The sequence below is a fragment of the Oncorhynchus nerka genome, linkage group LG18, assembly GCF_034236695.1.
Source record: "Oncorhynchus nerka isolate Pitt River linkage group LG18, Oner_Uvic_2.0, whole genome shotgun sequence".
Lineage (NCBI taxonomy): Eukaryota > Metazoa > Chordata > Actinopteri > Salmoniformes > Salmonidae > Oncorhynchus > Oncorhynchus nerka.
In genome coordinates, this window is record NC_088413.1 from 35699070 (window position 1) to 35715622 (window position 16553).

Below are 16553 nucleotides of genomic sequence, written 5' to 3' on the forward strand. Positions count from 1 at the left end.
GCTGCCTCTTGAGGATTGACCACAAGTTCTCAATGGGATTAAGGTCAGGGGAGTTTCCTGGCCATGGACCCAAAATATTGATGTTTTGTTCCCCGAGCCACTTAGTTATCGCTTTTACCTTATGGCAAGGTGCTCCATCATGCTGGAACCAACACATCATGCTGGAAAAGGCATTGTTCATCACCAAACTGTTCCTGGATGGTTGGGAGAAGTTGCTCTCGGAGGATGTGTTGGTACCATTCTTTATTCATTGCTGTGTTCTTAGGCAAAATTGTGAGTGAGCCCACTCCCTTGGCTGAGAAGCAACCCCACACATGAATGGTCTCAGGATGCTTTACTGTTGGCCTGACACAGGACTGATGGTAGCGCTCACATTGTCTTCTCCGGACAAGCTTTTTTCCAGATGCCCCAAACAATCGGAAAGGGGATTCATCAGAGAAAATGACTTTACCCGAGTCCTCAGCAGTCCAATCCCTGTACCTTTTGCAGAACATCAGTCTGTTCCTGATGTTTTTCCTGGAGAGAAGTGGCTTCTTTGCTGCCCTTCTTGACACCAGGCCATCCTCCAAAAGTCTTCGCCTCACTGTGCATGCAGACGCACTCACACCTGCCTGCTACCATTCCTGAGCAATTATTCATCTGATCACTCTTCATAACATTCTGGAGTATATGCAAATTGCCATCATACAAACTGAGGCACCAGACTGTGAAAATTTATATTTGTGTCATTGTCAACTTTTGGCCATGACTGTAAGGTATGTTATCTGGCTATGCGTCCTGTTGTAGGCTTGTTCATTTAGCTGTCCCAGTCCTGTGCCATTATTTTATATTATATGATTGTATAATAAGAATAAATGTAAGTGAACTTCGCTGAATAAGATCGAAAGGATATTTTTCCCATTCCATAGCGAGGGCGCAAATGAAGTGGCTATGTTGAGCATTAAATGTGATCATTTTAAACAGGTCCTATATGCTAGATTTTGAGTTATTTGGCAACTTGAATTGTGAATGATCCAAACCTTACAATGTCTTAGAATCACATGGTGTGACAACCAATGCTCGCGCTCTGTTCCTTGCTTCAGGCTGTGCACGCTGTTCTCCCATTAGTTTGATTTAGAATGGCCCATTATCAAATGGGCAGGGTGAAAAGTGTCATCCGTATGCACTCGAATAGCGAATGGAGGTCACTTTTCCGCCTGTTAGTTTTTCAATAGGCTACTCCGGTTATTTCCCTCCATGCATAAACCACTGTTTGAGGAGCATACAGCTTCTCGCTGCGGAACAGGTGATTTTCCGCCCAAACTCTGTATGCTATGGGCTCTCCAATCCTGTTCCTTCAGCTACCCAGTGCTTCATTTGGGAAACCAAGTCAAATCCGTTCGGGAGCAACGATAGTAACATGTTTTCTCAACACATATTTAAATCAACTGTTGACATTCCCAGACTCGTGGATAGAAAGCGGAGCATAAGGTAACCAGGATCCATAAAAATACAGTCCACACTCAAAGGCGATTTACTAGATAGAATTAGTTTCATTTTGCAGTATAGGCTAGACCAGTTATGTACCAAAGACATCTCAAATCAGTTTAACGGCACAATTGTCTTTTTTTTCGGGCTCATATACAGTATAGGCCTATGGGTTTAATCATCACCTTTAGAAAGCGCTGGCCATTTCATTGTAATGCTTTGAAACAACATCCACAGCGACCTTGTTTTCCACTCCGCTTCTTTCTTCAAACTGATCAGTCCCAGCGAGGAGAGTTTGAAAAGCACGCTACTCTTTTGATGATAAGTGTTTGATGTGATTTTCGACTTCATTTGCGTTGATGTCCGAGTGGTTAGAGGGACAATGGAGCCCTGAGTACCAGGCCATTAGTGACCCGATGGTCGTTAGCGAGCTGGGTACTACCAACGCGTGTCCAGGGTGCATGAGAGGAGTGGCCGGTATTACGGTCACCGCAACAGACCTAGGTGCGAATACTTTCTGAAGGCACTTGTAGATAAGATTGTGCTGGATGGAAAAGTCATCCGTTGATGCACCTCCATCACAACGTTTTGACCTATCCTACATACCTCAAATCAGTTTAGATGGAGGGAAAGAGACGAGAATGTTTATATCTGACGAAGTTGATTCTCGTTCTTTGATTAACTACACACAGTATGTTGTTATTATTACATTTGGGAATGTGAGTGTTGTAGCCAATCACCACCTCCATTGAGTGAGTGCTTTAAACCAAGCACCTCTTGGGCTTTGAATGAGAGTAGTTGTCCTCGTTATGGGTCGTATTTGAAAAGGTATCACACCTATACACTAGCATTTGAAGTAAGTCTGTGCTTCAGTTTTTATTGTGTGTGTGTGTGTGTGTGTGTGTGTGTGTGTGTGATTTATTTGAAACATAGAGTAGATTGAAGAGAAACACTAACAGTGGGATGTGTTGTTGACCCTTGACAAACAAACTATCCTCTGAATATAACACAGCAGTACATAGTTGCAGGGCTCACCAATAGAATATTTAGATCTATTCAACATTCACTTTGAGTTATAGAACACAAACAGAGGAGTATTTTCACTACAATGTGTAAAGTCCTGTTTTCCTTTTTTTTGAGAAGTATCAGAATTCAAGGAAACAGTTTAATGTATTGACACACCTGTCACTCTCCGCCCCATCTCTTCTTTCTTTCTTTCTTTCTTTCTTTCTTCCTTCTTTCTCTCAGAGGAACTCCAGTATCTCTGGGACGTCTAGGGGCATGTACCAGGTCTCTGACCGACGATCCTCTCCCAGCACCGGGTAAGCCAGTCCTCCATACGCTATCCCACAATGCACTGCTCTCCGCCACACAAACAAAGTAGCATAAACTTGCCCGTACACACTGATCTAAGGCCAGTTACAAAATAAATAATTATGTAACCTTTATTTAACTAGGTAAGTCAGTTAAGACTCTTATTTACAATGACGGCCTACCCCGGCCAAACCCTAACGACACTAGGCCAATTGTGCGCAGCCCTATGGGACTCCCAATCACGGCCGGTTGTGATACAGCCTGGAATCAATCCAGGGTCTGGTGTGACGCCTCCAGCTCTGAGATGCAATGCCTTAGACCGCCGCGCCACTTCGGGAGCCCAGAGTTGTGTCCCCTCCCCGTGGTTGAGGTTAGAATAGAGGGAGATGAGCTGATTTCTAGATCTGTGACTTCCACATCCCATCTTCACCCTTCACTCTCTGCACTGTAAGTGGCTTTGGATGAGAGCATCTGTTAAAGGTAAGATGCAACCCCCCCCGGTGCACTTAGGTACAGTGACTTGATGTGGGGCCCTATGCTTGGGGGCCAGTGGTCCAGCAGATGGATTCTGAGCACCAGACCGTGGCCTGAAGTGAGCCGGTGTGCATCTGACTGGGGCAACAATGACTCCGACCGAACTGGACTCCCGCCCTCCGTGCTGGAAGGTATCAGAGGGCACCAGCCAGGTGGTGTTGGTCCAGTACTGTGCCCTGGCCCTTTGACAGCCTCACAAAACACAACATCCTGTTTTCCTGCCGGGCGCTGAAGTGAGACCGAATCTGTCAGCCACGCAGAAACAGTAGGGGAATGTTCTGTCCTAGCTCTTGCCTCCCGCCACTATGCGTTCCCACTCACACCAAATGCACACAAGCGAACATGGCACACACACACACACACACAGACGAGGGGCATCGCCACTTCTCTTTGACACATGCTTGTAAATGACGGCGGTCACTGACAGTAAGGACTTAAAGTGTCAGTCCTGCTTCCTCAGGCTGGGCCTCTGTGGGCACAGGGCAGAGAGAGTGAGGGGGAGCGATACAGAAAGAGAGGTAGAACCTGTTAAATTTTTTTTTAAAGCTCTCTGTTGATGTGCACTTTTGTTTCGGTGTGTTCATGGATAACTTGTCATATTTGGTTCACCCCTTACTCAGATTAGTGAACTATGTGATTATGTTGGGTGTGAGTAAACAAGCAAACATTAGATTGGGATGAAATAGTAAGTTGCAGGTGGTTTTCGCCCTATTCATTTCTCAATTCTAAATGTCAAAGTTTCATCCTAACTAAGGATATGATTCAGCCCGTATGGTTTTCAGATCGTCACCGACTGATCTCCTCGTCTTTGCGCAATGATGCATCCTCATGTGTATTTTGATTTGAGTGGCTCACTGAATGGTCCAAATTCGACCCCCCCCCATCTCATGCATCTTGAGACGCCCATCTCATTCTCTTTCCTTCACTGCTGATCCAAACCCACCCACGCTGGGCTGCATCCCAAATGGCATCCTATTCCCTATTTAGCGCACTCATTTTGTTAATACAAATGGAATTAGGGTGCCTTTTGGTACTCAGCCCTGGAGCCCTAATAATCAAGCTCCGTATCACCATAGTATCATATCCACACAGAACATTGTGTATTTTAAAATGTAGACCTTTTCTGCATCGTTATGTAACTCTGTCTGTGTGTGTGTGTGTGTGTGCGTCTGTGCGTGTGTGTGTGTGTACGTGTGTGTACATGCGTCTGTCTGTGTGTGTGTGTGTGTGTGAGTGCGTGTGTGCAGCTCGTGATTTTACCGACCTTCTGGTCACACAACTTCCGCTCACCTCAGACGATGACATCGTTCCTCTTCGGCCGTCGTTTTATTTTGGGTCGAGACAATCGTGAAGTCACACACACTCCTCCCAAGCCTTCCCGAGTACAGTGAATCATGATGGTAGTTAGTCACGAAGTGACCATTTCACTTCCTAGATTAGAACATCCCATTAATGCCCTCGTTCTCCCAGAGATGTATTTGTTCCAAATGCAGTGACGGAAGATGCTATTTAGCTGCTTGTTTGAGAAATAGATATTTGAACCTTTGCATATTTGGGTTTGAAAAATATCTTATTTTGATGCTTTATTGACGTGGTCTGGATAATTCGCACTGAAGTCATCGACATTTTGCACCGAGATGGCTACTCTGTCGCCCATCCTGAGCCCCACTGTGCATTACTGGTCAGGAAACTGTACTTCCCTGTTATACACTTGAATAATGATCTGTACCCAATTAGCCAGCTCTGCTGATTTGATTCCACAATATTGATCCGACCTGTGGCTTTTATCGCTAAAGCCACCACTCCAATATAGGTTGTGTACCAAGTACCACCTTATTCCCGATACGGTGTGCTACTTTTGACTAGAGCCCTATCTGCCCTGGTCAAAAGTATTGTATAGGGAATAGGGTGCCATTTGGGATTCAACCCAAGTCACAATGCCAAGTGGCCTCTCCTCTGCTTCTTAAGCGTTGTCACTAGGGTCTATGTATGCATGTTCTACCGTAGTGGAGGTGAGGTGAACACATGCACTTTTGGGAGTATTCCATTGGTTCCATGGTTCCATGGTGCCAGGCAAGCTCAATCGAGCCCAGTACTATTTGAATCCAGTTCTGGTGTGGGGATTTACCAGGTGCACCTCAAATCGCTATCTTCATATCAACATCTAATTATTTCACTCCAGGAGTCGTATAGCAGCTTGATATAATCGCCTAGATTGTTTTACATTCACTCTGAATTCAGGATGCATTAGCTACGGTCGCTAATTAGCTAGCTAAACCGCAGGATGGTTGTGTTTGATGTCAAAGTCATGTAGCGTGTGTACATGTCAGTGTCCAACAGCATCTCTGTTCGCTCGGCTCTCTGTCTCTGTGTGTGTGTGTGTGTGTGTGTGTGTGTGTGCGCGTGCACGCTGGCTGCCTTAGAAAAACTGCTGTTTCCAGAAGCAGTCACTGTAGTCAATTTAGCCCCAAAGCAATCCCTCCCTCACTCCTCGTGATCTAAATTGGTCGACTTCATATTTCATCGGAGCTTCAAGCACTTTTATGCTGAAGCAGTATCCTTCACCCTCCACTGATGTTATCCTACATTTTGAGATACAGTCTAAAATAGTTGTTGTTGCGCAGTTAACGCGTCTTGTCAGCGCCAAGAGTTAGTCTCTGTCCATACATGATGAAGAGGGAATGTGTTTACGGCTTGGCTTATGACCTCCAGAATGCCTCCCTCGGTTGACTAAAATCTCGACATCAGAAATGATTTCTGAAAAAGGGATAGTAAGTAGACAATAATGTTAATGATACATTTTATATAGCGGAGCAGATTTTCATCCAATCGAAAAGTGCTTTACACGTAGGCATACACGTATTTAAGCAATTGGTTATATTGAAATGCGAAGGGACGAGAATGTACCACACTCATAGCTACAGTATCTAGCTACAGTATATATCTACAGTATCTATCTCAAAGAATATGTAATGATATACCAACCTATTAAAAAGTCCTCTTCCCATACATATCCTGCACGACCCAAAATATGTCTACACCTGCTCGTTGAACATCTCATTCCAAAATCATGGGCATTAACATGGAGTTGGGCCACCCCTTTGCTGCTATAACAGCCTCCACTCTTCTTGGGAATGCTTTCCGCTTGATGTTGGCACATTGCTGCGGGGACTTGATTCTATTCAGCCACAAAAGCATTAGTGAGGTCGGGCACTGATGTTGGGCGACTAAGCCTGGCTCTCAGTCGGCGTTCCAATTCATCCTAAAGGTGTTCGACGGGGTTGAGGTCAGGGGTCTGTGCAGGCCAGTCAAGTTATACCACACCGATTTCGACAAACCATTTCTGTATGGACTTCGGTTTGTGCACGGTAGCATTGTCATGCTAGAACAGGAAAGGGTATTCGCCAAACTGTTGCCACAAAGTTGAAAGCACAGAATCGTCTAGAATGTCATTGTATGCTGTGGCGTTAAGATTTCCCTTCACTGGAACTAAGGGGCTTAAACCATGAAAAACAGCCCCAGACCATTATTCCTCCTCCACCAAACTTTACAGTTGGCACTATGCATTGGGGCAGGTAGCGTTCTCCTGGCATCCGCCAAACTCCGATTCGTCCGTCCGACTGCCAGATGGTGAAGTGTGATTCATCACTCCAGAGAACACGTTTCTACTGCTCCAGGGTCCAATGACGGCGAGCTTTACACCACTCCAGCTGACATTTGGCATTGCTGATCTTAGGCTTGTGTGTGGCTGTTCGGCCATGGGAACCCATTTCACTGAAGCCTGAAACTGTTGAAACTGTTGCTTCCAGAGGCTGTTTGGAACTCGGTCCTGAGTGGACACACTTTTTGTTGGAGTTCTAATTTTCCATGCAGTTGAAAGTTTCTGCTGTACAAATGCCCGGGGTCTCCACTTAACCCAGTAACAATCCAGAGCACAGGAGCTGGGTATAAATAGGAATATCCAGGAAAATGGCCACTAGCATAAAATCTGCATTTCTTTTCCCCCTACTTTTTTCATGGTTTATATTACTGGTTTATATTAAGGGAATGATTCCTTCTGTTTTTCAGGTCGGCCTTTAAGCACTAGAGTATATTGTAGTCGATTCAACTTTATTACCTTTGGTAAAATATATCATAAAAAAAACAAAAAAGGCTCTGTAGATGCATTGATTGAACATCGCGTACACACATGTTGAGTCGTGTATGTGTCAGTCAATGGGGAAAGTGTCAAAATACCTTTTATATTCTCAATGCTACAGGGAGGGACATGTTTAATTGTGCTTCAGATTTATGGGACATGTAGCCACTGCCCGAAGGCAGTAAGCTCCTGAAATGCATTCTGGGTAAAACAAAAAAAGAAGAGCTGTCCTTGAGGGGCACAGTGTTTCCAGCTGGGACTATGGCCAGAATCTTAGTCACTGCCAAGACATTAGTCACTATTCAAGTATGTCTACACAAACTTAGGACACCTTCAAAACACCCCCAGACAAGTGTCACACCCAACCCTGTGCAGTTACAAGGTTTAAAAATATTAAAAAAATACAATGTGCAGGTTGCAGATACATTTCATATTCGTTTTGGAAGTCGTTATTCTTACAAAGGTATTGGTCTATAACTAAGCTGTGGAAACCATGGCAACACACTTTTGGGCTGTAGAATCATGCGGTATCAAGTGGCAGTGTGGTGACTCCACTGCCACTTGTCCTCATCTCAGCCGATCACTGACCTGACAAAACAGATCTGGGACCAGGCTACAGTAACGCAGATGACCTATCTGATGGAACCTGTGTAGAGTAATCTAATACTGTATCCATTTCAATGGTTTCTGTCTGTTAGTTGTCCATGTGTAAAGTGTCCACAAAAGTCGCTTTGAGTTAGTTTTTTAAAAAGTGGTAACTCTGAGTTTAACTCATCCCCTCTCTTCCGTTCTCCCCCCACCCCCACCCAGAGCGTCGGGCCGGGTCAAGTCCTGCTCCCAGGGCTCGGGCGGGGGCTACGACAGCGGCGACAGCGTGGAGATGCACCCCATGGAAGAGTGCCCCGAGGGCCAGTACTACCACGTCCAGTGTCGGCTGGGGGAAGGGGGCGGACAGGGAGGGGGCGGACAGTGCTACGAGAGGGCCGGGGTGTCCCGGAGCTGGGGGCTCCGCAAGCAGGCCATCCAGAACTGGCAGCGGCGACCCTACCGGAACAGCACGGAGGGGGAGGAGGGTGACGTGTCGGACGTGGGCTCCAGGACTACCGAGTCGGAGGCGGAGATGTGGGAGCAGCAGGAGAGGAGGGCCACCATGGCTGAGACGCAGCAGTCTGGAGCACCGAGACAATCTGGGTACCGCCAAGGCACAGGTAGGAATGGATAGGAGGCTAGGCTAAGTTAGCCGCTAATCTTTAGTAAGAGGGAAGGCTAGGCTACGTTGCTAATCTTTACCTTGCTTCGTCACAGGTACAGTGCGGTAGGAGGCTAGGCTAGGCTAGGCTAGGCTACGTTGCTAATCTTAATCTTTGTTGACTGGCCTTTAGTTAGCCAGGTAGGAGGCTAAGTCTCTTACCATTATTTTTATCCTGATTTATCCATTGATTGATTGCTCAATTGTTACTCAGCAGATACTTGTAATGTACTGGTGATTTACAGAAAGAATCAGTAATTTCTAAAGGGAACAGCTGTCACATGTCTGGCACACCGTATGACCCTGAGCCTGCCTGCCATCCTGCCAATGGCACCTGCAGCACACACACACACACAAACGGACAGTATCCCCTCACTCACACACACACACACACACACACACACAAATGGACAGTACCCCCCCCCCCACACACACACACACACACACACTGTCCTGCGGCCCAGGCTAACAGTAGTCAGGTCTGTCAGAGAAGGGCAGAAGGACGGTGGCTGGTATGAAACTGGGTCATGGCAGTTCTAGTCCCAGGTGTTCCAGGGTAAGGCTGTCCAGAGAACAGTGATGGACAACTAATGACCAGAGCGCTCCACAAACTGATTCCGAATCAGCCCAGGGCGCCCTGTCATAGAGGGATGACTTTTCACCAGACTGCACTACTCTCACACACACACTACCCAGATAGATCACGCATGAACAACCTCTAGGGTATTGTGTGTGGATGCCTTTCTGTGTGTGTGGACGCCTTTGTGTTTGTTTGTGTGTGTGTGTGTGTGTGTGTGTGTGTGTGTGGACGCCTTTCTGTGTATGTGTGTGTGTGTGTGGACGCCTTTGTGTGTGCGTGTGTTTGTGTACTGCACCATTCCCAGAGTTCTATACTGTTATGCGACAGTATGGCTGAACTTTCTCATATTGATAGAACCATAGGGCTCTCTTCAAAAGTTGTGCACTGCATAGGGAATGGCATGCTATTTGGGCCGCAGACATTGACAGTGTTGATGAGAGAACCAATGGATAAACTATTCCACTCTTGGTTCAAACACAGGAAGCGTCTCTCTCCCTTAGTTGCCTTCCCCAGCCAAGATCCCACGATTCCTGACTGGCGACCTCCATTTTTGTTTAGGAACACCTTGGTTGCGTCTCAAGTGGCATCCCTATTCCCGATTTGGTGCCCTACGTTTCTACCAGGCACAGTAGAGAACAGGGTGCCATTTGGGATGCAGACCTTTTGCACATGGCAATAGCCACAGTCAGAGAGACCAGGTGCATCATCGGAGAGAGTAAGGATGCTTCCCAAATGGCACCCTATTCCATATATGCGCCCTGGTCAAAAGTAGTGCACTATAAAGGGAATAGGGGGCCTTTTGGGATGTGGTCTTAACTAGGACAGAAGCCATTGAAACATGCCCATTTTGCTTTAAATGGACACATTTTTGGACAAAAGAAAGATCTACCCTATTCCCTGTGGGTCCTTTTGGTTACAGCTACTTGGCAAAGGAGCTACTGTAAACCCAAACAGGCAATAAAGCTGTCATGTTTGACACAGCCCAGAATGTCTGGTATGAGAATTCAAATTGGCACCACCAACATTACATAATATTACTTGTCATGTAAATTACATTTTATGCTCTGACAATTGTCTTCCATATAAGATTCTCAAAGCGTTTGCCAGGGTTGAGTTTGAAATGGCACACATCAACGTATCACACGGTTAGCATGCATTGGTAGATCGCTAGCTGGCGTAGGCGGTGTGCCTCTTGCCGCGAGGCCTGTTGCTTCAAAAGCCTCCTTCGCTTCTTCTTTTCCAAGGCCAACAGGGATGACACGGGCGATGACTCATCACATGGATTGATGCCTGCTGGGAGAAATGGAAATGTGCTAGAGTTGGTTTGGTCACATGGTATTGGCCAACACAGTACATCAATGGCAGATATTTGAATGCTCATGTCTGTGTTTGAGGGTGAATGCAAGAAGTCTCAAGTGGATCGCTTGCACCACATGGTGGATATTTTGTAGAATGCCACTAATATATTTTTGCGACTCAGGATGGCGTTTCTAACTAACCTCCGTCTCTTTCTCCTCCACCTTTTCCTTCTCTGACTAAACTCCCTGCCTCCTCATCTTCCTCTCGCCTCCCCTTCTCCACCTTTCTCTCTTTTTTTCTTAACCCCCCCTCTCCTCATCCTCTCTTTTCTCCTTGCCTTCTGCACTTATCTCTTTCTTTACCGACCCTCCTTCTCACCATCCCCCCTCTTTTGTCTTCAACCCCCTCTCCCCCTCCATCTTTCTCTACCTACCTGACTTAATATCCCGGTCCCTCCCCCTCCACTCTCTTTTCCCCTCTCCACCTCTCTTTCTTCACCTAACTTCTACCCTTTTCTCTCTTCCCGACGCTGCAGGCCGTTCCGAGGGGGGCTACCGCCACAACAAGCCGTGTCGCCACGACAAGAGCCCGTCCCGGTCCAACAGCGAGGTGATCAGCCCGGAGATACTGAAAATGAGGGCGGCTCTGTTCTGTATCTTTACCTACCTGGACACCAAGACCCTGTTGAGGGCCGCGGAGGTCTGCAGGGACTGGAGGTTTGTGGCCCGCCACCCTGCCGTGTGGACCCGGGTGCTGCTGGAGAACGCCCGCATCTCCTCCAAGGTAGAGGACCCGGGTCGTGGAACGACAGACCCAACACACGTACACACCACAGGAGGCGGCTGAGGGGAGAACGGAGCAAAGGGAATGGCATCAACCACCTGGAGACCACGTCTTTGACGTATTTGATACCATTCCACTGATGCCCCTCCAGACATTACCACGAGCCCGTCCTCCCCAATGAAGGTGCCACCAACCTCCTGTGGTACACGCACATTATGCACCTGCACTCACGCGCACCGATTCTGCCAATGGTTTACTTGCAATAATTGTGATATGTGTTACAGTGAGAGCTTCGAGCGTCTGCTAAATGACTAAAATGTAACTGTAATTTCTTCGTCCCAGTTCCTGAGTACACTGTCCCAGTGGTGCACCCAGACCCATTCCCTCATCCTCCAGAACCTCAAACCACGACAGAGGGGCAAGAAGGAGATCAAGGAGGAGTATCTCAAGAGCACACGGTGAGGGGAGAGGAGAGGCGTGTGTGTGTGTCATGGACTGATTTCCTTCTGTACAGCGAACAGCAGGGGTCTGCAGTACTCTCCCGCCTTCTCTTTTTTCATTCTCTCCTTCCCCTCTCCCCATCATCTCTCCTCCCCCTCTCCCCATCATCTCTCCTTCCCCTCTCCCCATCATCTCTCCTTCCCCTCTCCCCATCATCTCTCCTTCCCCTCTCCCCATCATCTCTCCTTCCCCTCTCCCCATCATCTCTCCTTCCCCTCTCCCCATCATCTCTCCTTCCGCTCTCCCCATCATCTCTCCTTCCCCTCTCCCCATCATCTCTCCTTCCCTCTCCCCATCATCTCTCCTTCCCCTCTCCCCATCATCTCTCCTTCCCCTTTCCCCATCATCTCTCCTCCCCCTCTCTCCATCATCTCTCCTCCCCCTCTCCCCATCATCTCTCCTCCCCCTCTCCCCATCATCTCTCCTTCCCCTCTCCCCATCATCTCTTCTTCCTAGTCTATATACCGTAGCAGGTTGAGAATGTGTGAGAAAGCCCCAGGCTCTATCTCATTCCTGACATTGTGAGTGTTTGTGAATGTGTGTATGCACTTCCTTGTATGAGGGTGCGCACACTGTAATTGCATGCTTGCTCGCGTTATCCCTCCTTAGCCTTGTGAATACAAAATGGCTTTTATTCTCTTCGATTATGCTTTCCACAAACCGATTTGAATACGTTTTAGTACATCATTTTTCTTGACTCTCTTGTTCAGCGCAGCATAATGCCATGCATTATTAACATTCTTACTGCTTAGACAGGCAAATCCAGAGGCATGCATTGCTGCAGTGCCTTGTTAAAATCAAGGACAATACTCATTCCGCACTGAGTAATTGGTTATTCAGCAACAGTGGTTGTTCCTTTATTAACTTGTTTGTTGTATGTCTCTCTCTCTCTCTCTCTCTCTCTCTCTCTCTCTCTGTTTTTCTGTCTGACCATCTCTCTCTCTCTCTCTCTCTCTCTGTCTCTGTCCGTCTCTCTCTCTCTCTGTTTTTCTGTCTGACCGTCTCTCTCTCTCTCTCTCTCTGTCCGTCTCTCTCTCTCTCTCTCTCTCTCTCTGTCCGTCTCTCTCTCTCTCTCTCTCTCTCTGTCCGTCTCTCTCTCTCTGTTTTTCTGTCTGACCGTCTCTCTCTCTCTCTCTCTCTGTCCGTCTCTCTCTCTCTCTCTCTTTGTCCGTCTCTCTCTCTCTGTTTTTCTGTCTGACCGTCTCTCTCTCTCTCTCTCTGTCCGTCTCTCTCTCTCTGTTTTTCTGTCTGACCGTCTCTCTCTCTCTCTCTGTCCGTCTCTCTCTCTCTGTTTTTCTGTCTGACCGTCTCTCTCTCTCTCTCTCTCTGTCCGTCTCTCTCTCTCTCTCTCTCTCTGTCCGTCTCTCTCTCTCCTCTTGCTCTTTCTCCCTCTCCAGTGGTTGTCTGGAGGAGGGCCTGGAGTCCTTGCTGAAGGCTACAGGAGGGAACCTGTTGATCCTCAAGGTGTCTCATTGTCCCAACCTGCTAACTGACCGCTCCCTGTGGCTCGCCAGCTGCTACTGCCGAGCCCTGCAGGCCGTCACATACAGGTACTACCACCAGGGGGGCGATCACACATAGTACAGTACAGTGTGTATATATAATACAGTACAGTATACATACAATATAGTACAGTTTACAGTGGATTTGGAAAGTATTCAGACTCCTTGACTTTTTCCACTTTTTGTTGTAGCCTTATTCTGAAATTGATTAAATATTTTTTTCCCCTCATCAATCTACACACAATAACCCCATGATGACAAGGCAAAAACAGCTTTAGACATTTTTGCAAATGTATTGGGGTATTGTGTGTAGATTGATGAGGGAAATGTTTTGTTTCATCCATTTTAGAATAAGGCTGTAACATAACAAAATATATACAATACAGTACTCGTCACTCCCTGTGGCTGGCCAATGCCTTGCCCCGCAGCCCGTCACACAGACAGGTTAGCTGACATCGTACAATTCATATCTATAGGCTCCATTTGAGGCTCCATTTGATTTTTATTCGTTATTTTTTTTAAATGTTACAATACAAAAAGTACACATACAAATGACAACATCATACAAACATCCACAACATTAACCCTGCCCAGACCCATTAGCACACACCCCCATCTCTAGCGCCCGCATCACTTTATGCCACGTGACCCCAAACGGCACCATTTTGTTTCTCTCCTAGCCCAGAAATAATTTGACCTTTCCATTGCGTTAATGATGGAGGATTGGTTCATTTACATTTTTTTTTAAGTATACATTTTTTGGGAAAGATTATTGACTTTATCGTCCAACCCATCGGGTATCTCACGGCACCCTCATATGTTACGTCTTGAAATATGCAGACAGACGGATTAGAAGTACATTTACCTCGTAATACTTGTGACAGCCAAATGTCTAACTCCGCCCTCACTTTTGGACTTTAGAACATTCCCAGAAGGCGTGAATTATTGAGTCATTATTAGTTTTGCACTTTAGACATGACTCTTCCGTTGTGCTGTAGAGTTAGAATTGTCTCTTGTATAACGAATTATACAACAGACATTTAATACAAGAAGCATTATTTTATACTGAATTAAATGTACATTTGTGTTAACTGTAGTCTTGTTAATTATGTTCCAACATTCCCTCCATCTTGTGCCAGTATCAGTTCTTTTTAAATCTTGGTTCCAATAGTTTATATTTTTTTCTAAGAGATTATCAGTTGGATAGGCTCTCTGCGAGGTTTTGTGTTGTTTACCTATCATATGAATATCCTTTTCTGACCAATAGGATTCCCTCAAGATTGCTCTGATATCCAAAAGATTTCAAGATGTTTTCAAGATGATTTCAAGATGTTGTAATATAAACTTTTAAGTTGCATATATTTGAAAATATCTACATTGGTCAATCCAAAATAGCTTTTTAAAGCTGTCATGGAAATAAATGTATTTCCTATTACCAAGTCATCTATGGTTTCTATGCCTTTTAGTTTTTTTCAATGTGGACCAATTTATCTGTGAATTCTGGAAAGCTATCCAAGGATTGTTCCATAAGGTTGTGTTTTTAGGAAGTGATATTGGTTCTTGTAGAATACGTTTAGTTTTATTCCATATTGTTATAGTGTTCTTAATTGTTAAGTTAAAATCAAATCAAATCATATTTTATTTGTCACATACACATGGTTAGCAGATGTTAATGCGAGTGTAGCGAAATGCTTGTGCTTCTAGTTCCGACAATGCAGTGATAACCAACAAGTAATCTAACTAACAATTCTAAAACTACTGTCTTATACACAGTGTAAGGGGATAAAGAATATGTACATAAGGATATATGAGTGAGTGATGGTACAGAGCAGCATACAGTAGATGGTATCGAGTACAGTATATACATATGAGATGAGTATGTAGACAAAGTAAACAAAGTGGCATAGTTAAAGTGGCTAGTGATACATGTATTACATAAGGATGCAGTCGATGATGTAGAGTACAGTATATACGTATGCATATGAGATGAATAATGTAGGGTAAGTAACATTATATAAGGTAGCATTGTTTAAAGTGGCTAGTGATATATTTACATCATTTCCCATCAATTCCCATTATTAAAGTGGCTGGAGTTGGGTCAGTGTCAATGACAGTGTGTTGGCAGCAGCCACTCAATGGTGGCTGTTTAACAGTCTGATAGCCTTGAGATAGAAGCTGTTTTTCAGTCTCTCAGTCCCAGCTTTGATGCACCTGTACTGACCTCGCCTTCTGGATGATAGCGGGGTGAACAGGCAGTGGTTCGGGTGGTTGATGTCCTTGATGATCTTTATGGCCTTCCTGTAACATCGGGTGGTGTAGGTGTCCTGGAGGGCAGGTAGTTTGCCCCCGGTGATGCGTTGTGCAGACCTCACTACCCTCTGGAGAGCCTTACGGTTGAGGGCGGAGCAGTTGCCGTACCAGGCGGTGATACAGCCCGCCAGGATGCTCTCGATTGTGCATCTGTAGAAGTTTGTGAGTGCTTTTGGTGACAAGCCGAATTTCTTCAGCCTCCTGAGGTTGAAGAGGCGCTGCTGCGCCTTCTTCACGACGCTGTCAGTGTGAGTGGACCAATTCAGTTTGTCTGTGATGTGTATGCCGAGGAACTTAAAACTTGCTACCCTCTCCACTACTGTTCCATCGATGTGGATAGGGGTGTTCCCTCTGCTGTTTCCTGAAGTCCACAATCATCTCCTTAGTTTTGTTGACGTTGAGTGTGAGGTTATTTTCCTGACACCACACTCCGAGGGCCCTCACCTCCTCCCTGTAGGCCGTCTCGTCGTTGTTGGTAATCAAGCCTACCACTGTTGTGTCGTCCGCAAACTTGATGATTGAGTTGGAGGCGTGCGTGGCCACGCAGTCGTGGGTGAACAGGGAGTACAGGAGAGGGCTCAGAACGCACCCTTGTGGGGCCCCCCGTGTTGAGGATCAGCGGGGAGGAGATGTTGTTGCCTACCCTCACCACCTGGGGGCGGCCCGTCAGGAAGTCCAGTACCCAGTTGCACAGGGCGGGGTCGAGACCCAGGGTCTCGAGCTTGATGACGAGCTTGGAGGGTACTATGGTGTTGAATGCCGAGCTGTAGTCGATGAACAGCATTCTCACATAGGTATTCCTCTTGTCCAGGTGGGTTAGGGCAGTGTGCAGTGTGGTTGAGATTGCATCGTCTGTGGACCTATTTGGGCGGTAAG

General features: G+C 46.3%; 1 protein-coding gene across 1 annotated transcript in view; it reads left to right on the forward strand.

The window, feature by feature from the left end:
* The window catches only part of LOC115145833 (F-box only protein 41-like), a 73122-nt gene that overhangs the window by 45823 nt on the left and 10746 nt on the right, over nt 1-16553 (forward strand). The window contains exons 4-8 of the mRNA XM_029687385.2: nt 2716-2789; nt 8264-8661; nt 11117-11364; nt 11707-11822; nt 13263-13415. Of these exons, the coding sequence (XP_029543245.1) occupies nt 2716-2789; nt 8264-8661; nt 11117-11364; nt 11707-11822; nt 13263-13415 (989 nt within the window). The remainder of the gene's footprint in view (nt 1-2715; nt 2790-8263; nt 8662-11116; nt 11365-11706; nt 11823-13262; nt 13416-16553) is intronic.